The sequence below is a fragment of the Notothenia coriiceps genome, unplaced genomic scaffold, assembly GCF_000735185.1.
Source record: "Notothenia coriiceps isolate Sejong01 unplaced genomic scaffold, NC01 NC01_scaffold00020041, whole genome shotgun sequence".
In the NCBI taxonomy this organism is placed as follows: Eukaryota; Metazoa; Chordata; class Actinopteri; order Perciformes; family Nototheniidae; genus Notothenia; species Notothenia coriiceps.
This window is the reverse complement of record NW_011352742.1, coordinates 4437-28110: the sequence shown is the minus strand read 5'-3', so window position 1 is coordinate 28110 and position 23674 is coordinate 4437. Positions and strand designations below refer to the sequence as shown.

The 23674-nt window shown below is 38.8% G+C and overlaps 2 protein-coding genes across 6 annotated transcripts; both read right to left on the bottom strand.

The window, feature by feature from the left end:
- Positions 1-198: 198 nt before the first annotated feature.
- On the bottom strand, positions 199-13777 carry yme1l1b (YME1-like 1b). The gene is made up of 18 exons (XM_010779264.1): positions 13600-13777; positions 12861-12995; positions 11663-11840; positions 10893-10982; positions 10552-10661; positions 9648-9798; positions 9476-9559; positions 8706-8879; positions 8442-8594; positions 6590-6722; positions 5756-5818; positions 5379-5491; positions 4117-4272; positions 3834-3985; positions 3358-3484; positions 3111-3184; positions 2405-2491; positions 199-2317 (listed from the first exon to the last, which is right to left on the bottom strand). The coding sequence occupies exons 1-18, from the start codon at positions 13630-13632 to the stop codon at positions 2174-2176; spliced, it is 2157 nt and encodes a 718-aa protein (XP_010777566.1). The 5' UTR covers positions 13633-13777; the 3' UTR covers positions 199-2173.
- A 313-nt stretch (positions 13778-14090) lies between these two features.
- On the bottom strand, positions 14091-23401 carry LOC104952440 (acyl-CoA-binding domain-containing protein 5-B-like). Of its 5 annotated transcripts, none has more exons than XM_010779259.1 (14): positions 22760-23401; positions 21493-21617; positions 20379-20502; positions 19978-20050; positions 19525-19675; positions 19324-19362; positions 18746-18964; positions 17362-17577; positions 17100-17191; positions 15994-16177; positions 15659-15867; positions 15478-15528; positions 14938-15053; positions 14091-14855 (listed from the first exon to the last, which is right to left on the bottom strand). In XM_010779259.1, exons 1-14 carry the CDS (start codon positions 22780-22782, stop codon positions 14843-14845), a joined length of 1635 nt encoding a protein of 544 aa, XP_010777561.1. In that variant the 5' UTR covers positions 22783-23401; the 3' UTR covers positions 14091-14842. The 5 variants fall into 5 exon arrangements, with proteins under 5 accessions (XP_010777561.1, XP_010777563.1, XP_010777562.1 ...); XM_010779261.1 differs by lacking the exon at positions 22760-23401 and adding an exon at positions 21872-22640; XM_010779260.1 differs by lacking the exon at positions 15478-15528.
- Positions 23402-23674: the final 273 nt, after the last annotated feature.

Here is a 23674-nt window from a genome sequence, read left to right as displayed (position 1 = left end):
TTTACGAGAACATTTTACCATTTTCTGAGACGTTTGCTCAAATACTTGAATAGTTGTTTTTTGTCAGTTCTTAAGAATATAATTTAAAACTAGTCTTCCGTGACAGAAGTGTAAAGCTTGTTCATTTTGGCTCATTGTAACAAAGTATACGCATTTTATAGTTTTGTAAATAATAAAACTGAAGTACACACCAACATCTTCTTTTGGGCTTCTTTTTATTTATTTCAGGTGCACAAACAATTCATCAACCATTGCCATCAGAATGTTGAGAGATTGTGTCAATCAACAGCAGAGCCATTCAATGTGTACAGCATAAAAGCATTGCTATACATCTATGTACAATGTTCTCAACATCAACACATCATATATACAGCTAAACATGGATAAAAAAGCCAGTAAACTGAAGAAAGAAAGTCAAATGAAGAAAGAAAGTGAAAAGGGCAACACTATAAATTACATATGCTGGTGGTCATTTTGACAAAAGCTATACTTTCAATAAAATGGTAGATAACGCTAATCATACACTGCTGTATTGACTACACATTGGGACATTTAACATGTCTCTGCCTCAAATTAACGACAAGAGAAGCCAATGGACAATAAACTGATAACTTACTGTTGTTTTTCTCAGTAATTAAAAGATTAAGAGGTTTTCATTAACTCATTGGAAATTACAAGAAACACTGATATTCTTCAGAGGCTTTTTGGAAGCCTAATTCTATTATTTAAATAAATTAGGTTTGAGCCTTACAAGTTTAAATCCTAAAATCCCAATGCTTTATCACTACATAAACAGCTTGTATTTGGTGCATGCTTTTTCAGATTATCAAACATTTTTTCACAGCATAAATAAAAATAATAGAGTGCAGAAGTGCATTTGAATGTTTACACTTTACCTAACGTGTTTAGACGCTATGGTTTAACTTGTTAGACCTAGTAAGGAAATAAATACAATTACGCTAAAGTCCTTCCCCAAAAGGCCACATTTAAAAATAAGATTGAGTGACATAAACAGAAGGGAATATATACATGATTTATGATCCAAGATACTTAGAGTCTGATGGTAAGACAAAGTGAAGCACCCCATTGTGACACTTTTTGGTGCCCAAATTGAGACACGGACACAAAGGTGTTATACCAAATGGAAATACTAGACACAAAACATGTATATAAGACAACTAAATAGGGGTTGCGATTTCATAAAGACTGGTTGCAATGATTACCAAGTAGTTATTTGTGTTTAAGATAAAAACCGCTCAGTATTTCTCATCGACGGTATAGGAATTTTAAGAGACCAGGCTGAACAGAATTTGACCACATTTCAAATCCCTTTTTAACAATTAACGCGATAACTTGAATGACGGAATCATTTTTCGACAATTGCTTGATAATGCATTAACCACACAAGTAATTTTACAGGCAAAAAAAAGAAGCAGAAAATGCTTTTTTTCAGACTTCCATGTCTGTAGATTTCCTGCTTTTCGCCAAATTAAATATGTTTTGGGTTTGGACTTACTAAACAAGCCATTTAAAGATGTCACTGTTGACTTTGATTATCTGGGATCAAAATGTTTCTAACATTTTATTAGAAAATAACCCTGAAATAACCTAGTTCCAAGTAGTATTGAAGCATTTTCAGTGAAAACAATCGAAGAAAAATGTATGGTGGTGGCATTTTACCCAAATCAAAAAACGATTGGTATCATCATTTTCTTTTAACGATAGCAAGCCTTACAGACAAGAACGATAAATCCAGGGAATAATCAGCAAAATATTTGATAATGACAATAAGCTTTTGATGCAGCCTTACATTCACATATGTCCTACCACTGAAGGATGAAGTGACCTGAGCAACTTCCTTATCATTAAGCATTTCACCTGTGAGCCTTCGTCACATATAGTGAACTAACAGCAGCAGGAAAGTCCTATTAAAGTGCAACACCACTAAACAACCTATCTGGAAATAATGTTGAGATTACGCAGACGTGACAGCATGAAGAAATTACAGCCGTACATCATCACTTGTCTAGAGACTTTGTGAATGCAGACCATGAGTTTATACTTCTCCGATTCATGAATTGAGTCTTTTCCTCTTTCCATGACCCCTGAGTGCTTAAAACCCGCCCCCTTCCCACTGCTCTGGTGCTACCCTCTGATTGGCGCTGTCCTTGTTTCATCTGGTCTCCAGGGTCTTACCCTCCAGGACCAGCTGGATGTCTTTGACGTCGAGCGTCTCGTACAGGAGCAGAGCCTCGGCCAGGTTTTTGTGCTCTTTGGCATGAGACTTCAGCAGGGCTCTGGCACGCTCGTAAGAGTCCTGGAGACGGCGAAAGGGAATTATGGTGAGAAAAAAGGTTTGACAACAGCTTAATCGTTAAGTTGTATAAAGAAAGATTACACAGACCTTTAATATCACCCTGACTTCATTCTCCACAGCGGCTTGTGTCTCCGGGCTCTGGGCCGTCATGTCGCTGTAGGTCATCACACCCAGCTGGGGACAGGAAGGGCAAACACATGTGTTAATGTGAATAGAATGACAGCAAAAGCAAGAAAATGCATGTTTATTTATATAGCACATTGTTAAAAGCAGTGCAATTCAAAGTGCTTAAAAGGAATTTTAAAAAAGTACAACATTAACAAATTACATTTAAAAACTAGAGCAGCAAAATGAATTGCAATGTTATCAAAATCACAAACAAACTAGTGCCATATTCAAATAAGTATTGTGGTGCTGTAGAGTTATCCCAGTCGATACATCTTATTCTATGGACATAACTAAACACACATTTATTTGGTACAGATCTTCTGTTAAAATCTCTCCTGAATCATTTTCATATTTTTTTTAAATGATAGTTAAAATCTGATTGATTCAAAATGATCAATTCATCCAATATTACAAATCATATCGCAATTAAAATATCAGTCAAAATAATCGCAATGAGTTGTTTTTTCCAAATTGTGCAGCCCTATTAAAAACAATAAAAAAAACACTCATTAAAAAGCCTGTATTCTGAGAGTTTGTTCAAGATATATTGAGCTCAAATACTGAACGTTGCAAATAATGTGCGGTAGAAATAGAACGACAGGCCTTTTCTCCTCAAGTCCCCTACCTTTTCACACATTCCGAATCTGGTCACCATCATCTTAGCGATCTTTGTGGCACTATCGAAGTCGCTTGAAGCACCTGGAGAGGAAGAAATTAGACGTTTCATTTTAAAGTTAAAAAAAACACCTGAATTCAAATGAAGAGAATTCTACTACTACTACTACTACTACTACTACTACTACTACTACTACTACTACTACTACTACTACTACTACTACTCATCATCATCATCATCAGGGACTCTTCCCTACCAGTTGTGATGTACTCATTGCCAAATATGATCTCCTCTGCTACACGGCCGCCCATACTGACGTCCATCTGGGCCAGCAGCTGAGAGCGAGTCTCACTCCAGCGATCGTTCTCCGGGAGCATCGAGACCTGACATCGATGAGCATGGGAGAAGGAAATAATTTAGGGGTTGAAAGGATATACAACTTTAAAAAGATAAGAGAGTCAATAGAGTGGTGCAGGAAGGAGTCCTAAAACCCAGAAATTAGTTAGCATTTTAGCACTTCAGGTTCAAAGTCTTTGGGTAGGTCACCAAAATAAGACAACATTGTTCAGTATATACCCCCCTGAGTCATATGTGTCATAAAAAAAGCAGTTGCTAACAAGTGATTGAATGTGCCAGTGAACATCATTGGAACATCACCTGGTTGGCCCAGTTCAACAGACTTATTAGATTATAATTAATTGAAACCATTTAGTTTAAAAGTTGTTTTCTTACATGTCCCAGGCTGTGGCCTCTGGGCATGATGGTCGCCTTGTTAATGGGCATGGCATCTTTGGTGAAGTAGGCGACGATCGCATGGCCTGATTCATGGTACGCAGTGATAGTCTTGTTCTTCTTGTCTATTTGAGCACTCTTTCTCTCAGGGCCTTGAAGAAAAGAGAATCATTAAATGACTTTATTGCCACATTCTCAACATGATTTCAATGAGTGATTGTTGCAGTATTGCAGGTAAACACAGTCTTTCTTTGGTACCTATTAAAGCTCCCTCATAACTCACCCATGAGGATTTTGTCCTTAGCAAACTCCAGCTCCTTCAGGGTGACCATGTCTTTGCCATCAACTGCTGCCTTCAGGGCCGCCTGGTTGACCAGATTTTCCAGGTCAGCGCCAGAGAAGCCCACTGTGCCCCGGGCAATAATGTTGGCTTCAATAGCTGCAGAGAGAACAAGGTTATCAGTAACAGCCAAGGGCATCACTCCAGGTTACTGTTAAAGGAAAGGAAATGGCAAACATTCAGCCTGTTATGTCAGGTTCAAAGAATGCTAGTCCTGTGTAAGGAAGGAAGTTGAGAACCGGTTCCTTGTTGTTCACTCTCAATGGAACATTGTTGTGTATGCACAAGGATGTGAACTTTACCTTGTACCTGTGATGTTTTGGGGTTGTTGATTTTTTGTTGTGTTTCTTTCCGTTAACTGTCAAGTGGAAACTAAGTATTTTTTTTGTAAGTTTTTGTGTTTCTCTTATTTTCTTACGATACTGTTATGATTGGCTGTGAATAAGAAAATATGAAGGACAGACCATCTATTTCAATTTTTATTTTAGAAAGGGGCAGGTAATATAAGATTATTTTCTTCTCCCTGCTCCTTTCCGGGTACGGTGTGTTTATAGAGACATGTTTTGTAAATCATTGTTATACATTAAGTTGTGCATACCGTGAACGGAACAAATACAAATGAAATGAAATGGAAGAGAAAAAGAGAAAAATCCCTCTAAGTTTGGCGCTAATAATCGTGGGCTAACCCTATTTTTCCCCTCATACATTTTGATAAAACAAATTGCTACATCTAGCGCTAGGTAAAGCTAGCATGGAGCTAACAGCTAGCTTTAACGGAGGTTCCATTAAGATACATACTGATTCGTATATCTTTTTTTTATTCTAAGCAAATATTTAAACAAAAATTCATAATTGATTTACTTATCATTTTAATTGTTTGTTTTACAATGACTTCACAACAGTTTAAAAATATCTTTTGGACAATTATGAAAAGGTTAGCCTGCATGTATGTACTCTTTTTCAACACAATAATTTATCAGGAATCAATAAAGAAATTGATGAAGAATCTAATTTGTAAGAGGAAAAGATAATGGAATCGGTATCAATAAAACATTATCGATTCAAATCCTTAGCTCTGTTCTGTTCGTTCAGGGTGTCAGGACAACCAAACCAAGGCATACAAACAATCAGGGCTCTATCTTAAAATAACATAGACCATCATTTGACCAAAATAATGTTTTGATAAGCAGATGCTGTTTCCACACCTGGATCCACTTTGATCTTCCTCAGATACCAGTTGATGATCTCCGTGCGTCCTCTCACGTCTGGTTTGGGGACGGTCACCTGCATGTCAAAGCGTCCTGGGCGGATCAGAGCGCTACAAAATAATCAGCTTGTCAGTAAAATATTGAAACTGTGTTAGCATACAATCTGGGTCACTGCAACAGAAGCACCCTCAGGGTTACAGTCTTTGTTGTTGACAAGGAAAGCTCTGAGGGTTGTAATCCACAACATTGGAAGCTCTATTTTTTTTTACTTTTATGTATGCACCATGACATAAAGTCAAATTCCTTATACGTGTCAACCTACCTGGTAATAAACCTGATTCTGATTCTAGCAGGAGAGACAGAAGTAAACATACTTATCCAAAGCCTCCGGGAAGTTGGTCGCTCCGATGATGATCACACCTTCATTTGGTTTAAACCTACAAAATAATATGACAGGGAGGTCAATGTTTGGAGCACAGTAGCTCTCCTCTTGCTTTGTGCTCACCACAGCAATTTATAACTCTCACCAATTCATATTTTTAACAACATGAACTACTTCATTTATTCCCAAGGAAACCAAACATGTAATGTAACGTGTGATTATAAATGTTTATAGTGTTTTTTTTAATAAATTGTTAATTTATAATACATTGCTATATATAAAACTACTTCTGACACGGGTAGCTCGAATCAAGCAATCTGATTGGTTCTAAGTCATGGTATAATATAACCATATACCACAGCTATGACGTCTAATACCTTTTCACAGTATCTTTGCGTGAGGAAAAAAACACGAGGCTAACGAAATTATATGTGTTACCCTGTTGCTATGCAAGTTACAGATATGATGCAACAGAGTAACATATTTAGCTAGCTTAAAAATGCTTTAAAAAGTGAACTTCTTTGCTGAGTGGTATGGGATAAACCTGTTGTTATAGACGTCCAGACAGTGGCAGAAGAGCATGGTCATTATTGTTATTTTAAAGATGCCATTGACAGAGCACATGTAACATTGAAACCAACTCTGTATGTCCAGGCAGGTAGGGCCTATATGTTTGTGAACATTACAATTATCATTAAAACATATTTTAGATTGGATGTTTCTATATCTTTGATGTTTGAGGCCTTGCAAAAACACCATATTGTCAAATATTTTGTATTTAACAATGTCAAACTGTAAAAATTCCTCAGATAATGGAAGTAATTACCCATCCATCTCAGCAAGCAGTTGGTTAATAGTCTGTCTAGAGTAAGGGTGCATGGGAGACTCGATCCTCTTCCCCCCCACGCTGTCCAGCTCATCGATGAAGATCACACAGGGAGCGTTGGCTTTAGCCTCCCCTGGAAACAAGCAGTGAGACAAATATTGAAATCAACACATGTCTCACAAAATTCAAAGCAGTCTTTTGCTTGTGTTTTGTTTAAGATGGCAGAATAAGTCATGTGTAGTCTTGTTATTTTGTGTAGCACGATCACCTTGTCCCTTCCTCAACTTCTCTTGGTAATTTCTGTGGACATTTGCATTTTATCTCAGAAAAAAAAACATGTGCATTTCAAATCGGAGTCGCTGAAATAAATGGTTGCTTGTGTTATTGCAGGGGGGCGTCTTGCTGTCATTTGAATTAATAATTCGAGAGAAGATCGAGAGTCTTTATCGGTTGAAATGACGAAAAGGAAAAAGGACAAGGACATCCCTCTGTTGGAGGGGCAAAGGAGTCTAGTGGGAGTATTGAAGATCGTTACCCCGACATCGGCGGTGCATAGGGTTGCAAAATTCTGGGAATTTTCAAAGATGGAAACTTTCCATGGAAATAAACTGGGTATTTTCAAAATTGAAGGTTGGCTCTTCATAGGGAACTTAAATATAGTTGGGGAAAGTATATTTTAGCATAATCTTGACTAAAACAAACAGATGCCATTCAAGTACACTTGAATATCCATGCCATAGCACACTGCTTACTGCATGGCTATTGAGACCACACAAAGGTTCGCAACAGGCTCACAAATGTGAGAGTGGAAAAACTGGTTGGCATTCGGGCAAACCTAAGGCTGCTTGAACCTGACACAGAGCCATCCTCAACAAGGCTGGACAGTGACACTGAAGAGGAAGACTCAGAGTTGGATGTTGATGAGGCCCAGGAAGAGCCCGTTGACTGAAAGGGTTTAGCAAAAATGCAGAGGCTTTGTGGAGGGAGAAGGGCTCTTTTCATTTAACATTTTGAATGGGACTTTGTGGGGATTTGGATGGGGGGTGCATTTTTGTTAATTCTTTTAATGAGTGGGGTTGGGGGGGACGAGTTACATTTAACTCAACATTCCTGTTTTCGTTCTTCAATGAAACAAATAATTGTTCAATAAAATAATTTAAACTTATTCTGTTCTACTTAAAACATTTATTTTTTAATTTTAATTTAATTTTTTTAAATCTCTTGAAATGTCATGTTTTTTTGTTTAAATTTGCATCAAATATTTCCAAAACTCCCCAGCTTAACTTCCCATGGAAACTTTCCGGAAATTTACTGGAAACTTTCCACCCCTTTGCAACCCTAGCGGTACCTGCCACAGAACAACACGGAACATGCGCGATTTGGACGTGATGAACCGGGGGTTGCTTGTGGAGCACGGCGCATGAACTGCGAGTGCCGGAGCCTAGCAGCAGCGAAACTGAGGCTCCCTGGTTAACTGTGGTAAAATGAAGAGCCGCTTGGGAGCCGAAAGAGCCGGCGCTTTAAGAGAGCCGAGCCAAATGATCCAGCTCACTAACGTAAAGAGATAGTATCTATAAGGGATGGCTCCATTCCAAATTCAAGCCCCGCCCCCCGCTCTCCGGGTGGACGCCCTCTCAGCCCTGGTCTGGCGGAAACAGTGTTATTGTCTCTGCTCTCTCCGACTGACACAACAGGAGCATAACCTAGCACATTAATACAAATGAATGGCCTCAATAATGCTGCCCTCTAATCAGAAGAAGTGCATTTTACACACTCCAGAGGTTTCCTACTAAGGAAAAGAGAGGGAAAATGTTGCTTTTGATATTAAAACACTTGAAAAAAAAGTGCTTACGGAAAAGATTCCTGATGCGGCTGGCTCCCACTCCAACGAACATCTCGTCAAATTCGGACCCAGAGGCGTAGTAGAACGGCACATCGGCCTCTCCAGCCACCGCTCTGGCCAGGAGAGTCTTTCCAGTCCCAGGAGGGCCGACCAGAAGAACACCTGAAGAAGAGACAAAGAGGAGGAGGAAGAATGAGAGAAAGACACAAGAATGCTGCCCTAAATTGACACCACACTCTCATAGAGATAAGAAAATGACAAAGGTGCCAGTACCTTTTGGCAGCTTTCCTCCCAAGACCGTGAACTTATCTGGGTTTTTCAGGAACTCCACCACCTCCTGCAGCTCGTTCTTAGCTTCCTCAATCCCTTTGACGTGCTCGAACGTCACGTTCTTCACCGCGACCGGGTCCACAGCTGAGTCCAAGCCTGCTGTGGTTCGGAACCGTACTGTCAAAAACGGTTAGATTAAAGTTTGAAATCACACTGCATGACAGGGTTAATGAGGTCACACAAACACTCGCTGGCTCTCACTGAGGGTTCATTGGGAATATTAGTGCCTAATGCTGCAGATTAGAATGTGTTGTCGTCTGCATAGAGCATGACTCACTCATACCAAGCCTTCTTGTAGGGGATGATACACGCTCGATGCATAGATGAGTTAGTGGAAATGATGAGCTTTAAAATAAAGATTCATATTTAAATCGCGATGCAACAAATGTCTCAATCTGCAGCAATACTGATGTTTGGAATAACAATTTGGCCGATGTCAAATGTGCCGCCTATGGGGTGGCCAGTGGTCCAATTAATTGGGTCATATTTTTTGGCTCAGAGTGAGTGCTCTTTGATTTGTTGCTTCTTTGTGGGTGTGTCAGAGTGCTCTTTGTTTTTTTTGGGATCTTTGCAAAAGGAGTTTTAAAATGTTTGTTCCCCGCAGTGAGAGCTGCGGCAACAGTCAAATATGCACCATGCAACTTTAATTCGTTTTTCCTTCAAAATGACTTGTTGGGAGTAGATTTCATGCATTTTAAAAATGGAGCGTTTACCCGATACGAAGGGGGTCTTGGAGAGACCGTAAAGCCCAGCAAAAAGCAGCACCAGCAGGATGAGACGAGTCCTCCTGAGGGAGTCTGAAAAGAGAGAGAGAGAAAATTTGTTTAATGATTCATAATACAAACGTTTAAGTGACGTTTAAGTGACTGTGTATGTTGAACTTGCCTTGTGAGCGTTGTGTCAGGGTTTGGGCTTTCAGGAAACCCTCAGCGAAGCCCCTCTTGAAAGAATCCTGTTGTCCATCCGGTATGTTCTTTATCCTAATCAGGCTGTCTAGACTCTCAATTTCAACCCCCTTGTCTCGTGTCAGGAAACCCTGTAGTACAAGGTAGGGTTGGTTAGCAGCATTCCCAAAGCCCGAATACTGTACCATTACACTTTAGCTCTCAAGGCTATGACACTGGACTCACTCTTCAGGCCTGAACACTTTAAGGGCACCCTCTATGCCTTTATGTTTTAAATATTGAACTGCTGGAGGCTTCTTAAACAGGCAGCTGCTGTCAATATCTTAGCTAACATATGATAGTTGTTTAAAGAAATGTTGGTGCTGATTAAAGCAGAGGCCCCATTATACTCATTTTTAGGTTCATATTTTGTTACTCTACTGTGAAATGTTTCCATGCTTTCATGTTCAAAAAATGTCTTTACTTTTGCCCTCTTTTCACCCTCTGTCTGAAACCAGAGCCCAGTCTGCTCTGATTGGTTAGCTGGCCGGCTCTGTTGTGATTGGTCAAGCACTTGAGAGGTCCCTCCCCTAAGCCTATCACGTACAATGTGTTAGAGCAATAGCCAATAGAAGCGCGAGTGTGACATAGTGATTTCACTATTTTACAGAAGTAAACAAAGGGGTCCAATAGAGGTGATTCAGGCAGGGGGGGCTGGGAAAGGAACTCCCCCTGGAGGGAACTTTGGTAATTCAGCCTTTGCAGACTATTTGCATACACACAAACTAGAACACATTACAGGAAAAGGGAAAAACACAAAAAGCATAATAGAGCCTCTTTAGATAATATCGATAGTATGTTTAAGGACTTGTTTAATCTTCTTAACAACAACTCTATGCACATACCTTCATAAAGGTGGGGGTGAACCCCTCAGACTCCAGGGGCCGGTCTAAGCCTAACTGCAGTCGTCTGGTTTTGCTCTTTAACGTTTTAAAGCCTCTGGTGGGGACCCACACTGAAATATACAGTAAGCATGAGCCAATCATTTCAACAGCTGATATATATATAACCTAGATGAGCGTAAACATTGTAATATAAAAATAAGTAATAATAGATAACATTGATGATTAAATGGAATATGAGTTTTTCTCTCAGTAACGCTATATTGTTGTAAAGGTAATTCATTAGCAACTGATAGCAATGTTTTCGATTATTAATAAACTATAACATATTGATCCATAGTTACCTGGCCAGTGTTTCAGCTCTAAGCAGACAGACTGGAGAGGTGAAGGGTGCTGCCTTGAAGAAGAAATGGGCATTGCACCACCTGAAAAGCCTGCAAACAGAGGACAAGGTTGAACTGTTATAATTAACCTTTAAGAAAAAGTGGTAACAGAGGCCCTGGTTGCTTGTTAAAACTACTAACTAGTATCTAAGCTAAAGCAGAGACATCACAATGTTGAGACTGATGTTTACCACCACCTTCACTCACTAGAACTCTGATATTCTAGCAATCAATAGAAAGTGTGTGAGGTCCTGGCATGTTGTTTTGATATAGGAATGATGATGGGTTAGCAAAAGCACCAGCCACAACTGTTTAAAGGTCCAGTGTGTGAGATTTAGTGGCATCTAGCAGTGAGGTGGTATATTGTGAGCAACTCTATACCCGTCAGCTCACCATCTCTATCCAATCAGAAAGAGAACCTTAAGTGGCCTTCAGGTCACATCAAAACATAAAAGGCCCTTTCTAGAGCCAGAAAAATGTTTGTCCTTTCCGGGCTACTGTAGAATCATGTCGTAGCAACATGGGGGAATCCATAAAGAAAACCATATGCAGACTTGAGGGCTCTTTGTAAGCTAACAATAACATTTAGGTGCAATAGTTGCAGATAAATATATACACTAATAAAAACTAATTTAGGAATAGATCCCCCCTAAATGCGACATACTTTTCCTGTGGGTGGTGCATTGTACACTATAGGAGGCCTGTTTACAACAAAACATGAGCATTCTCACCATGTTTGTTGTGGTAAAATGAGTGTGTAGAGAGATGTGACGTCCTCCACGCCGTCTGTCCGTCCAATGGAAGTGGCGCCTCCTGTGGACTCAGGCGTGGTAACGCATTGTTCACCAGCTCCTCCAGCTGCTGCGCTCCCAGGTCTGATAGGCCGAGCTCACGCAGGTTCAAAATGGGCTGCAAACATATGAACATTATACACTTTGGAGGATGAGATTGGATGTTGCTCTGCGGCAACAGATCGATGGACCGATCCATGAAATCTATTATGGAAGCTATGCTATTGCTATGCTAACAGCTATTTTCTTAACCGGTCTCTACTGTCAATCACCCTAAATCATTCATATATTGAATATATATATAGATTTTGTATAAATGTATATACATATAAATATGTAATAAAAAAGATGTACATTTAATTAAAACACTGAAGTTACATAGCTGACTTGCATAAAGTAAGTAGTAGGGGTGCTCGATTATGGCAAAAATCATAATCTCGATTATTTGCGTCAATAATTGATATCAAGATTGTTGATTATCCATTTATTGAAAAATAAAATGTAACAGTATGTTTTTAACAGTTGATTACCCTGAACTTTAAGTATAATTCAACTGAAAAACCCACAAAAAATAAATAATAATAATTAAAAAGAAAAAATCGTTTTATTTTGATTACGCTGTTTTCGTAATCGTTGCAAACCAAAATCGTAATTGCGATTAAAATACGATTAATTGAGCAGCACTAGTAAGTAGTACCCTAAGTTAAAATGTTTGTGGCCGAATATAGTGTTTACTAACTTGTACTGTATATTTATATTGCGTATTATATTGAGATATTGTGTATTCTATTGAGATATATTCTTCACATATATATCTTTCCCTGTTAATATATATTTACTTGTTACGTTTATTTTTAATTCATGTGCAATGCCTTGTTTACATGCTGCTGTAACATAACAATTTCCTAAATTGAGATATAAAGTTGTGTAATTGAATCCAATGATATTCCTCTCAAAGTTACTCAGGAACAGGCTTTTGTTAAAAATGTGTACTCTTCTTCTTGTATCTTGGTTGAGATTTGCCTATAGGATATGTACAAAATATGAGTGTATACTTTGAGCAAAGTGCATTATGTGAATGAAATAAGCAGTTAAATAAAAAGTATTGAAAAAGGGGGGACAGGAAACAATGCTTTACCTCTGTGCCCCGTAGCTCTGAGTCTGAGGCATGCTCCTTGTGAGTTCTGGGTCTGCACGAGGCACTGAGGCTGCTACCCACTGAGCTCTTCATGGAGTGGAGGACATTGATGAGGTGGCTTAGAGGTAATGTCACCTGTCATCACATGTAATCCAACAGTCAGAAAAGGTGGGCTATTATACAAAACATCATCACACACACACTTAGGTTAGGTAGATCAATGACTTAGACAGTAGGTAGCCACACAGGTACATCAGCTGGATGGCGTTATAAAACCAACATGATGTAACCAAAAGCTTACACGCTACTAGCTTAGGTTAGTTCTAAATAAGGTAACGTTAGCCGTATAAAGGTGATTATCACGAATCAGTAGATATGTTAATTGAACTGCTGATTTAATAGATTATAAAATCACCAGTAGTCAAACATGTCGCTCATTGACGCAGTTTCTCCATCTGGCAGCTAAGGACACAGAACTGAAGTATTAGCTAGCTAAAACTTCTCTCAACCGACCTCATAGTCTTTACTTCCGTTTATTTTAGGTAAATATACAGAAAACAATAGTGAAACAATGTCCCCTGACGATAAAGTATCTCTTTAAAACAACATGAGGTCGAGAGCAGTCTGGCTAATGAGAGAACAAGCGAAGGTTAATTTACCTCGCTAGCATGCTGAACTCCACAACCAAAACAACAACAATGCTAACGTTAGCTTGGCCTAAAGCTTCCTGCTTTCTTACCTGTGGTTGGACTGTCATTGACAGAGAAAACATGTTTGAATTCTCGCTGGTACACGATGCCTGATATGCTACACAAGGTATTCCTCTGTCCCCGAGTTAAAGGGCCGTGTTTGGTTTACTTCACAGGCATAACAAATCAAACTGCGAACTTAGGGACAGAGCCGAAAATAAACCGGATATGACGTCTCACGTGTTGTAACCATAGACTGTAGGTTGTAACCGTTGTAACCAGCGCCATATAGATAGAAGTCTATATGGCGCTGGTTGTAACCATAGGGTTGTGACCGTTGTGACATGATTTGCATCCCTGTTGAAATCTTGCTTATTCTCCTTTAGTTTATCTACAATTTTAATGATGCAATTCTTTTTTAATGTAAAAAAATATGCTATATATTCAATCTCAGTTTATACAGACAGTCAACTCCACCTTTTCATAAGTAGCAACAACTTATGCTGCATATTGAACATATAATAACATCAAAGATCCACTCTGCTTTTTCATATAATGATTTTATTGCATTAAAATGTCCTATGTTTATATGTACAGTATATTTAAAAAGCACCACATCTTTGCTTTAACAGAGAATGTTTCATTTTCAGTTTACAGCTGACAAGAAACACAAATAAATATATGGATTGTCCTTACTCTGTTCCTCACTTTATGTGTAGGATAGAATTGCATTGAAGCGATAAAATAAATATAGAATTTTACAAATGATGTTAATTTGGTCTAAAAAGAAATGCACCTTGAATGTCTATATTTGAACAATACATACAAAAGTCCTTAGAAATTAGAAAAAACAGTTTGACAAAAACATGAAATAAACAAAATAAAATGTGCAAAAAATAAAATAACTGGCATGACAATGGGTCATAGATTACTGTCCACAGCTACTGTATGATCATGTTTATGCAAGTTATTTATATGTTGAGTTATTGGTGATCTGGACTACATTTCATAAATAATATCACTGCCTAATGCTACGCTCACTGTTAATGTGCCAGTTTTATAATGCACACATTTTAAACACCTCAAAAGTATCCAGGAAGTCAAAATGCTACACTAAATTGCAGAGTCTCCTTTTACATCAATATCTGACCCATAATTTATCCACGGTGGCTTTCCATTTCTAATACTGCCCTCATTATACCCTGTCTGTTGTGGTGACTTACAAAGCCACAACGCATCAAAAGTGCAACGATTTCATCCCAGCGTCAAGTTGTTTGATTGAGGTCAGAGAATTCAGGCGATTTTCCTGTGAGGAGAAAAGATAAAACATTTAAAACGCCTATAAAGCAAAAGTAATTTGCGATGATTTTGATCAGCATTTTCCTCACCTTCTCCTGCGTTGTAAGTAAACCTGGACGAGCCAATGGGCAACCACAGGCCAGAGTGTAGTAAACACCACAGTGAGTGGAGAGAAGTCAAAAGGCCACCAAGCTGGTCTTAAGAACTGTAAATAGAAAAAATCCATTGTTTTCTGATTGGATACAACTTTGTCATAAAAACAGCCCTATGTGCTCATTTTCGGGTTAATATTTGCATGTTGTGTCTCTACTGTGACATGTTTACATCCTTCAATGTGCAAACAGCTCTTTATTTTTCTCATACTGCCTTTGCTGCTGCGTTTTTGATTGGTCAACTGCTTAGAGATGTCCTGCTAGCTAGCCAATAGAAGTGTGAGTCTTACAAAGTGATGGCATTATGTTACATAAACAAAGGAGTCCAGTGGACTGTGTGGGAGGGAAACTCCCTCTGGAAGGAACTTTGTGATTTTAGCCTTTGCAGACAAGCACAAAAACCTATAATACACACTACAGGATAGGGAAACCCTCAAAAGCACAATAGGGTCCCCTTTAAAATACGATGCTAAAAACCTTTTGTGCTACTGCCAGGGCGTCCTCCTGCTTTGGCGAAGATGATCTTGACTTTAAAATGCAAGAACAAGAAAAACATTTACATCTATGAATAAATCTATGATAAATTGTCATGGAGACAGTCATAAACAATGATACATTTCAGTACACACTGTGGGTAACACCCACACTGGTTTCTCACCTGTGACACCGTCAGCGCCTCCAGAGCGTGCAGCCTGTGCAACACCCTGGACATGTCATGCTGCAGCCTCAGCAGAGCGGTAGCTATTTGCTCGTTGATGTTTTCCCTGGCAACGCAGACAGGATATCTGCTATGTGACACACAACAACAAACAGCATCTACACTGGCAGAACGCTGAGAATCGCAGGGAGTCCCTGGCAACGGTGAACCTGGAGTAAAAAAAAGATATCTTAACGCTTGTGAATGAGCGCTTAATTTGATGGTGTCTTATGCCTTGACATTTTAGGAGGAAGGTATGTTACAGTGTAAGTATGAATCACAGTAGACAGTCTCACCTCTCCCTCTTCTTGACAAGGAGCTGTTGTTGCTTGCACTAATCCCTTCTTTAAAGTAAGAATCTCCCATGAGCACTTGATCCTCTCCTGCATTCAGGGTCGTGTTGCTCTCAAACCAATGATCCCTTTGCCTCACTGAGACAGCTGCTGATCCAGAGGAGCGTATTCTTGACGTTGACAGGCCCTTAGTAGGAACAAATAAAGGTCAGGCACGGTTTGAGTAGTCTTAATAATAATAATAATAATAATGGTAAAAGTTCAGAACCAAGCGGCACACTCTTGGTCTGAAAAGTGAAGCCAATGTTCCCTAACCATGTGTTTTTCTAATAGCCAGCAGGGGGCAGCTCCTCTGATTTTTGCATAGAATTCTATGAGAAAATGGCCCTACTTCTTACTTGATTTATTACCTCAGTCAATGTTTTCCTAATGAGTTAATAGTCTCAATTGATGGTTTTAAGACTTAGTTGATACAGCAGGATGTTTATTTTATAAACAATGGTCTCATTTAGAGTAGAAGAGAAGATACAGTAGCATGTGCTTTACACTGTTGTCCGGTCTGGGCTCTCCTTGTTTTCGTCTAACCACTTAAACATTTTCCTACTGTGTTTTTATTTATAAGAGTTCATTTTAACATTATGGTTGCCTTAAAAACTTCAGCGTTTAGTTGTTTCCAGCTCCAACAGCTAAAAAAAACCATATGGCATTGGCAAACTAGAGGGCCAAATCTCAATTATCACCCCTAAAGCATTAAGCCCTGAACCCTAAGGAACTTAACTTAGTCCACCTGGTAAATGCCTCAGTGTTGACATCTTTCAGGGTTTTGCCTTACTAAGGGAACACAATGTAATTGTCAAATTATCAAGTATCCTTAAGCATCCTTATAGATACATTTCTCTGTTATATATTTTTTTGTACTGGACTATTACTTCAGATTGTTTCCATTTCGCAATGATTTCCTGTAGTCAAGTGTTGAGCTGAGGTACTGATAGATGAGCTCATTGGTTTTGACCATCTAAATTTCGTAAAGAAAGAGAATAGGCACATTTTCTAAAATGGTAAAAGTAATTCTTTAATGTGGTGCATACTATTGAGAAGGGACACCTCACCTCTTCCATGGCCAGATGCTCCATCGAGTCACAGAATTCCTCGTCCGAGTCTGTTGACCGGCGGTTCTTCTCAGGAACTACTTCACTATGACCTGAACATGGAAAATATATCAAATAATATAATTTTTCACTGTTCATCTACATCAAAAACATAACGTTTATAACAATCATATTTTTTGTAATTGTTGTAATACTTTTGCTGCTGCAACAGGTTGAAATATTAAAAAATATGTACACCTTTTGCATTAGAGTTTCATCTTACCACTCGGGGGTCCATTAAAGTGCATGTAGGAGTTATACTGTTCAATGGAGGGCTCTATGGAGCAGGCCAGCTCCTCCTCCTCCACCTCGCTGTTGAGGGAGCTGTGTGTCCCGTTGGTGAAGGAGCACACGCTGGGCTCCATGCTGCTGCTGGAACCCCTGGTGTCAGACCTCCACCTCTTGTTCACCATCAGCAGCGTCGGGTCAGGCCTCCAACCTTAGACAGTAAAAAAAAGAGAAAGAGTATGACACATGCAGTGAGAAAAAGGTGCAGTTCTTTTTTAATGAGCCCTGTGTCTTGCCATAACTTGCCGTGGATGTATTTGGTAAAAAATACTTTATTGAATCTTATGGAAAGGCTGTTCTTGTTTATATGAATGTATACACAGGGATAATACATCACATTCATTTGCTTTCAAAGGACACTATGTACATCTTACACCCTTGAAATGCATTCAAAGGTGTCACTGTCATTGTAGACAAAATGTTATAAAAAAATTAAATAAAGTTATTTTGCTACCACTACTTAAATTAAGAATAAAGAGGACAATTAAAAGAAAGTAGTGCAAACGTTAATAATTAAAATGTGCTACATAAAAACGTAGCATTATTCGGAGATTGTTTAAGGTTGCAAATAGGTCACAAATATTCAAATTACTTTCACAACAAGGCGAAGTAGATTGCTAAAACAATCGGGGTCAGACATTTTTAACATATGTTCAAAAGTAACATTTGTTACAAGAGTAAACTGTATAATTGTAAGGGACTATTATCCACTGCGGCGTGATACACACATTTGGGTACACTTGTGAGTATTTCTGGTAGTAACGATGAATGTGGGATACACTTGCATATTTCTACACAAAATAAGTTGTTCTGAAATGGCACAACCCTTTGATCTTGATTCAGATATTAAACTTATTTGATAAAGTATGTCTTCGTAATTCCTTTCAGAATGTGTGAAAGAGAAACTTTGGGATTCATTTACATACACAAACAACTTTACAACACACTACAGGAAATGGACAATTAAAAAAGCATAATAGGGCCCCTTTAATTTATCTTTCTTTGTTTAAGTGCTGTAAAAAAAAAAAAAAGGACATTTCTTGTTTGTGAAAATCTAATCAACAATTAAAAGGATTTTGATTTATCTGATTCTATATCTGTACGAGTTAATGAAGAAACATGTTACCCAGTCAAACATTGATGTGCTTTTGGTAGACTCATTGGAGCTCTAAAGAACAGATGAATAATATTTATCAGGCATTGCGTTCGTAAAGGGAAATGTTAAAAAACAGAGAATATCTCCACCCATAACGTAAAAACGATTCACTACGAACACAGCACATTTCACATCACAAAAACGCTACAGCTAGAGACAGTACCTTTTTCCTCCTGCCCCTCCTCGTCTTCGTCCTCTGTATTGTCTTCTTCATCTCCATTATCCTCTTCCTCACTTTTCCTCCAATCACTACTTTCCTCATTTCTCTCAACTTCACTATTTTCCTTACTCCCCCATGCCTCCTCGCTACTGACACTTAAGCCATGAACAGTGCTGTCATTTTCATGGACGTTCTGTATATCATCCCACAGATCCCCATAGCCTGAACGATGAGGGAAACACTATTGATTAAGTCTTTATCAAAGTATTACATCACACAATGTTACTCTACACCAAACAGAGACAGTACACTCAGTGGACGGACCACGGCTCCGACAACATCTACGCCAAGCAAAAAGCCAACACACTGACCAACTACAGCACATACGTCACAAATTACACACTTCTTTCATTTACATTTTTTTTATTTCTTACACTTCCTCAGGTTAAATCCAAGGACAATGTACACTTATCACTTTTGAGCTATTATATTAAACAATGAAAGCAACTTAATTAGGTTAAAATAACCTTGTACTATGGGATCTATCAACTCTAGAGCTACTGCAAACACCAAAGACTTGCCTTCCATTGTCGGCTTCTTAAGCTGCCTGTTCAGCTCATCTAGTGATAAAACACAAGTAAGACAGGCTCAGAATTTAAAAAGATGTCATCTGTGTGTCTAACAAAGAGGATGAATAGCAGTGCTACGTATCACTCGAGCAGCAGTGCTCTCCATGGATGGTATTCTGCTTTCATCATGGCATGGCTGATTTTGTACACTACCTGCATGATTTGCAAAAGGCCTGGTGAAGGGTCTGCTGTCCACCTCATGATCTTCAGCTTCTCCTTCTTCTCTTTCTCCGTCTGTGTAGAAGTTGCCCAGCTTCTGCACCAGGTCGGACACTTCATCTGAGATTGGGATGGTCTCCAAAATCTGAAAACACACAAAAGTAATAACTGTAAAGCTCAAATATGCAGAGTTTCAAGTTGTGACAAAAACACAAGCAACACTTTCAATAAGGCACCAGAAAAAAGTAAGGAAGAGAAGGAAAAGTAGCCTTATAGACCCAGAGAAATGGTCCGCCTATATAATTACACATTATAAATAGATACAGGGTGATAGGGCCGCACACTTTTCCCACTACAATATGTCATGAAAACCAACGTAAAGAGAGGTGTGTACAGTAATGAATGTTGCCTTTTTTCAATTTGAGTTTTTTTTTTTAATGGACTTACCATCTGGATATCCTCAATATAATTCTTCATGGCTTCCTCCTTTGTCATATTTCCTAAAGAGCTCCATGCATCCCTGGTAACACAAAGTGAACACTGAAAGACTAAACATATGCAGTTGCAGCGATGTTCAATTTTGGAAAAAACTCACTAAACTATTAAAAGCTGTATTTTACTGCAGGATTATCCATGAGATATACCCACACCATTTTGCAGTAGCAAATGTTTTTTAAATGAGCTATGACGTTGGAGAATTGGTATTTCAGGCTTGTTAAGCCCCTTTGCAAATAAACAGGAAGTGAGACTGATAGTATAAAATGATAGTGTACAACATGCAAAATACACAAACTGTCATTCGACTGTGTGGCATGAGCAGTACCTCTTAATTAAATCAATATAAGTACCATTTTTCTTTTCCATGAGAGTCCCAGAATCCATTAGGCCTGGGGATGTCGCATGGCCCTAAGGTGGCCTGCTTATAGTAACTGCAAAACATCAGCAACATGTCATCAGAGGGCTGGAACGGACCTGAGAAATGAAGAGAATTATAAAAGATGTTAATTCATGTTTTTAGCTTATCCCTATCTATTAGAATATACATAAATTAATATATTCAAACATTAGACTTTAGGCATTTTTTTTACAAGTGTGTTAATTAAATAGGTTTTTGTGCATGTAAATGGTCTGCAAAGGCGTAAAATCCCTAAAGTTCCCTCCAGAGGGAATTTATCTCCCACATACTCCCCCCCTGCATGAAACTTCTCCATTTGACTCGTTTGTTTTCTTCTGTAACATAGTGACATCACTACTTAACACTCACACTTCTATTGGCTAGCGCTCCAACACATTGTACTCAATAGCCTATAGGGGCGGGACATCTCTAAGTGTTTGACCGATCACAACAGACTGGGCTCTGGTTTCACACAGAGTGTGAGAAGTTTGAGAAAAATAAAGACCTTTTAGAAAATGTAAGCATGTAAACATGTCATAGTAGAGGCACAACATACAAATTAGCATAATATGGCCCCTTTAATATGGTAGTTGAGTAAATGTACTAGAGTCAGGTAAAATATGCAGATCAAAAGTTTGGCAGAACTCATGGCATACAGCCTATACACTTGTTCCCTTGGACAACCTTTTAATTGAAACCAACCAGCGTCGTAAGACATTAGTTCCGACTTCCAGCATCCCTTTTTTTCTTCTGTTTTCCAGTATTATTGCTCAAAAAATAATTTCCAACACAAAAGAAAAAATAGATTTGCAAGGCAGCTTGACATTTTTTTTTTCTGAGACACAACACGCGCTACAGGAGTTGTTATTGAGAAACTACATGTACAGTTAATCAGCTCTTATCCTTATAGCAGCTTTGTCAATAGAGGGCCAGACAGGAGCTCTGCATGTAGGTCAATCACCTGTAGTGTTTACACACAAACAAGCACCGACACAACATACAGCAAATAACTCAAAATAGAACCCTTCATTCATAGAATTGGACACAGTAACAAAATAAGTCCTCACCATCTGCAGGCAAACTCCGGATCACTTTAACTGCTGCTACAAATTTCGCCTCCAGGCTGTGTCTGTCCTCCTCCTCCTCCGCCATGCTGAGTCCCAATACGTAGGAAATGAAGGAGTCCTCACATCTTGAACATAAATATAAAGCAATTAATGAGGAGATAGTGCAAAACGTCAACAGGGAGGGACACTTGCACACAATTTGCCATCACTGCAGCTGGTTGCCACTTGTGTTATCTAAGGAGGAAGACTGTTTCCTCTGTAACCTGGGAGATGTTCGGATAAATCTGGTCTAATTAGCCCTAGTCGGTTCAGAGAGAATACACTATATTATGCTTTAACATGAAGGATTCCTGATGTGTTTGATTTGATAGACACTCACCACAAAGATAATATTCGCCGGTGCTCTAAATATTCCATTAGCCCGGTGTTTATCTGCAATATGTAGCAGAAAGCCAATTCCGACTCGGGTCAAGGATGAGCCAAGCTGTCAACGTCTTGAATACTGAAAATATCTGGGAAATGTAGTTTTTATGAAACAAAGCTTCGGTCAAATGTGTTTAAAACGTGACGTTGAATCCTTCATGTCCCACAAATCCCTCTGTGCCGGGATTTAAACCGCGGTGGTTTATGGGAAATGTAGTGTCGTGAGGTTTTTTCTTGTAGAGTAAGCATAACAGTAAAATATGTTAACACACCATATGTTGAAATACACTACACGGACTTAAGTACATATTTCAATTTTAATTGTGCACTTTAAATGTTGAGTCCTCTGTGGGTATTATGTAGGTTGATACATAAACGGTAGTGTAGAAGTTTTATTGTAAAATGTTATCTTTTTATTTGATACAAATTACCACAGTTTAAAAAAAGTCATTAATAATGTAATAGGCTAGTACTGTTCTGTTTATACCATGTTCAAGGCTTCCAAAATGTTATTAGGATATATATATATATATATATATATATTCAACTTAAGTTTATTAATTGTGATGACTATTTAAAGGACATATGTGATGATAATGTTGGTGTAAGTTATCGTTATGTTACTATGAAATTATCTTCAATTTACCAGGTATACACTCTTCCTCAGTGCCACAATGCAACATACAATATGATTAAGCCATGAAAAGAAAAATACATAAAGTTCTGCAAGAAATTATTTTACACAAATTATTTTAAAATAATTATATGAAAAATGTCATGCCAATAATAGAAAAACACATTATAATTAATGCTATTATTATAACATTAGTTTTTATGGACTCACACGTCATCATGGTGAAATGTCATTGGTCTGTTACTCTTCTCCTCGGCCTCTCGGCCAATCACCGGCCGACGTTTGTGACGTAGCTGCCATTTGTCACAGGCTGTTGTGAATCGGAGGCCAGCGGCCCCACAATGCCAGGCGGGGGAGCCCCTCTCTCAGCGACACACCAGAGCATCACCGCCTCGCCTCAATGAAAAGGACAGAGAGAGGAGAGAAATGCAAAGGGATGTAAGATGGCAGAGCTACAAATGCTATTAGAGGAGGAAATCCCTGCCGGTAAAAGAGCGCTTGTGGAAAGCTACCAGAACCTGTCCAAGGTTGCGGAATACTGTGAAAACAATTATGTTCAGGTAAGAGATGCCCAACCACCGTTAAATGTGGTAATTGTATCCGCTCTCTCCGTCGTGTCTGCGGTGCTGTAGTAGAAGTGAGTAAAACCACAGGGACAGGAAATGCTGGTCCTAACGAAAGGGATCCTTAAAACCGCTATCGACACGTAGTGGCCTTTTCTCCCGGTATAATAATTCAGTCGTGGCTTAGTGCAGTGTTATCAGGCATGGCTGCATTTCGGTATTTTCTCTTTTTTAGCTAGTCCTTGCGGTTTACCGGAGACGTGCTCACATTTAAAGGCTGTGTGTTGAAGGCTGCTGGGGGCTTACAGAGGGTGTGTCGTTGTTATGACCAAGTGGTTTTGTCACATTCTCTGATAGGTACCTCTGACAAAATAATATTCCCCCCTGCATTTTTATACATTTCGACATTAGCGTTCATTTTCCTTTTTTGCATGACAGGCGTTTGGTCCACATAACGGCGTTATAAAGCAAACACCGCCAATGAAATCTTTAAAGAGACATTTTTACTCGTGAAAAATATAAAAACTAACACTTCCAACACTGTAAGTAACATGTTGTGTGT